Consider the following 3,307-nt stretch of genomic DNA (forward strand, 5'->3'; position numbering starts at 1 on the left):
CAGTCTGAAACTTCACCGCTAGATGCCACTAAATCTTACACACTGGTCCTTTATAACGGTTAGAACCTGGCAACCCTAGAGTTGTTCCTATTAATGTGTGTAATTGATCTATAACCAGTGGTGTAGTGGTGCCTGGAGAAGTGGGTATACTCTTAACCTAGGCCCCAGTTTTATTTTGAGCAGCCTGTCCAGTAAAGGATAAACAGTCTGTGTTATAAACAGTGACATGTCAGAAGACTACTCTTCCATACTTAGTTCACTCAAAAATTGGCTAGCAGTATTTGCAACATTGTCACTTAACTTGTGCTGCTTGACTTCAGGGAGTTAGTCATTAGTCACATTAGTCACAGAAGAGGTGCAGATTTTGCAATCAGTACTGGCCCACAGACAGGTGAAGGAACTACATAATTATACAATTTCAGTGAAGCATTCCTTATTCCTTACTTCATCCTCTCATAAAAATGATTGTCATTCATTTGCCAACCTAAGAAAAACACTGAATGATGTGCATCAGAGGGGATTTAGAAGTGGGTATACCCAATGTCGACTGAAAGATAGTGGGTATGCTCCATATACCCAGCACTACAGCACTGTCTAACACATTACTACAGTATTTATTAACCATTATCAAAGCCATTAGTCAGTAACTAATAACAAGTAACTGTGTATTTTATTTTATCAACATGTGATTCTACTGAATAGATCTACGGTGATACGGACCTGAAATTATACATTTTGATCATTTTTTGGCATTTCTGCCTTTATTTATGAATATAACAGTAGAGAGGTGACAGCAAATGAGGGGAGAGAGAAAAGGGGTGACATGCGACGAAGGGCCCCTGCTGGATCGGTTACTTTGCGATTACATAGTCAATGTATTAAACTCCTAGGTCACCAGATGATCATTTCATTTTCATTTTGAGTCAGTGCCCAAGGCTACCTACCAGGAAGTGTCCTATTGATAAAGAACGCAAACAGAAACAAACATTGTTCCTCTAAAACACAGATCTGGAGTAGAAACCTGGTCTCTGCAGAAGGGTGCACTGAAAATCAACATGATGATTTGGTTTTATGAAGAAATAGTTTATTCCTAACAAAGCTGCTATGAATCACTTTTAAACTGTATGGATGTGTGTCAGTGTGCAGTAAATGCAGGTTGAAGATTGTGTACGTCAAACCTGAGAAAAGCACACAAAAAAAAAGGTGTTGAAAGTTTCCTCTGAGGCCAGTAATGAGTTCCACTGACGGCCCCTTCCTCAGCTCAGTCAGTCAGATCACCAACAGCAGCGTAGATGGGGGAGTCACGGCTGGCTGAGTTTACCTGCCACTGAGGCCAATTCGGTAGGACTTAATCACTTTGCTGTGAGTTTCGCTCAATGGGGGCACTGGAGCGTGACAAGGACATGAACCCTGTGGACACCGAGGCCACCGAACACACACACACACAAACACACAATATGTTCTCACATTGGGATAAGCTGCTTAATTAATTCACTTAAAAAAGGAACAACACCTTACACTGCTGACCTTTGAAATCATACCCTTGTTGGCCAAATGATGTGTGTGTGTGGACGAAAACACTGACATAACAACACGTAATAACTCACGGACTCGATCACGGACCAATCACAGCGCTCGCACTGAACTGATGCTTCAGAGATCAACACTGTGGAGTAAAGGTGCACCAACCTGTTCCCACTAACAATGCAGACGTATTTGGAAATCACTTCACCTGTGACTATTGGCTTTGTTTCTGTGTGTAGTAGTGATGGTGGTTGTTGAGGGGCAGCAGCTGATAAAAGACAAAAGACTACAATATGTTTTCAGTTAGAGGACGTAGGGATATTTCAGGTTATCGTGTTAGAGCTGGGGTCAACTGTCAAAAGTACATGTCAATAAAGACCGTATTGGGAAGTGTTCTCAGATGTCAATATTTTTTCCATTAGCTTGTGAGATATTAAATGCTTTTAAACTCCTCTGACCAGGCGTATTGATATTTGATTCCACTTAAAATAGATCTCTGTCAATGAGGAGGGCCCCCCTGCAACCAACTATGGACTATGGATGCAAATACGGCTCAGTTTTATGTCAGTAACTTATTTAAAGTGCTTTAGTCTAAACCTGAAAAATATTCACTTTACTATATTGTGATCAAAAAGAAGAAAATGGATCATCAATAGTTTCTAGACTCAACTGATTAAACCTCTAAACAAGATGAGATCCTACATGTCAACACATCATTTAATTCCCCTTCTGCTTCAGCATTTTCAACACTTCTTTTCAAAATAAAATCCTTTATTTGTAGGATTATCGCGCAAATAATGCGCTTGTTCGCACTTTCAGTTAGCTCTTGTTTTACTGGCATGCACTCAAGCTCCGAGTGTGACAAGTGGCCCTCTAGCAGACAATGTCCTCTTTAAGGCCAGAAGTGAATAATTGACATCGTCATGATCCCTGGCACACAATGCGCTGTCTGTTATTCTAGGTTTTGTTTTTGTTTACGCGTAGAAGCAAAAACAAAAACCAGCCCAACGTCCCGCCTGCACGCACAAGTCAGTCCGAGTCCCCAAGCTGCAGAGCAGGTTCTCATATTTCTTACCTGTTTCACTATTACTACTACAAGCGCTACTCCGCTCCAGTGATTTATTTGTGCAACAAAAAGCGTGCTTCAAGTTGCAAACACGGTGTTTTCTGTACACACAGTAAATCTCAGTGGAGGCTACTTTGTGACAGGTGAGATTTTTTTTTTTTTCTCCTAATCAGCGCTTCATAAATCCCACGAGCCTCCGCGGAGAGGACGAGGGCTGCGGACTCACGGAGGAATGTAGTCCCAGACAGAAATATCAACCTTCTTTGGGCCAAGCTGAAGCTCGAAGATTAATGAACCCCCCCCCAAAAAAACAACCCGCAGGCTCTACTGTAACATCCCATGTAGACAGAGTGTCTAATTTTGCCAACCGTGGAGGCATTAAAGGCGAGAAAAGCTGTGAAAGTGACCCACCTTCTCTGCCCAACGCGCCCGTCACTCCGAGCAGCACGGCCCCGACGAACACCAAACTTCTCGCCGCCTCCATCTGCTGAGACCCCGCGCCTCTAGTCCATATTCCCAAAACTTAGATTTACACTGTTCCCAATGAGGAGCCGCCGTATTCGGACTTCCTCTCGTCTCCACGTTAGTTCTCTTTCTTTCTTTTTTTTCTTTTTCTTTTGGCACCTTTGCAGTTGTTGTTCGTTTCCCAATCTCAGTGACTTCCTCCCTGGAATTCCGTGCCTGTTGGTTGTGAAGCGTGACAGTGCGTACGAGCAG

The 3,307-nt window shown here is 42.7% G+C and overlaps 1 protein-coding gene across 2 annotated transcripts in view; it reads right to left on the reverse strand.

Moving 5' to 3' along the window:
* erbb2 (erb-b2 receptor tyrosine kinase 2) overlaps positions 1-3,307 on the reverse strand; it is a 24,016-nt gene extending 20,709 nt beyond the window's left edge. For both annotated transcript variants that reach the window (XM_035662704.1, XM_035662695.1), the window contains exon 1: positions 3,002-3,307. In XM_035662704.1, coding sequence (XP_035518597.1) covers positions 3,002-3,074 — 73 coding nt within the window. In that variant the 5' untranslated portion in view covers positions 3,075-3,307. The remainder of the gene's footprint in view (positions 1-3,001) is intronic.

The sequence above is a fragment of the Morone saxatilis genome, unplaced genomic scaffold (genome assembly GCF_004916995.1).
Source record: "Morone saxatilis isolate NCDOM2014 unplaced genomic scaffold, NCSU_SB_2.0 Contig1, whole genome shotgun sequence".
NCBI lineage: Eukaryota > Metazoa > Chordata > Actinopteri > Moronidae > Morone > Morone saxatilis.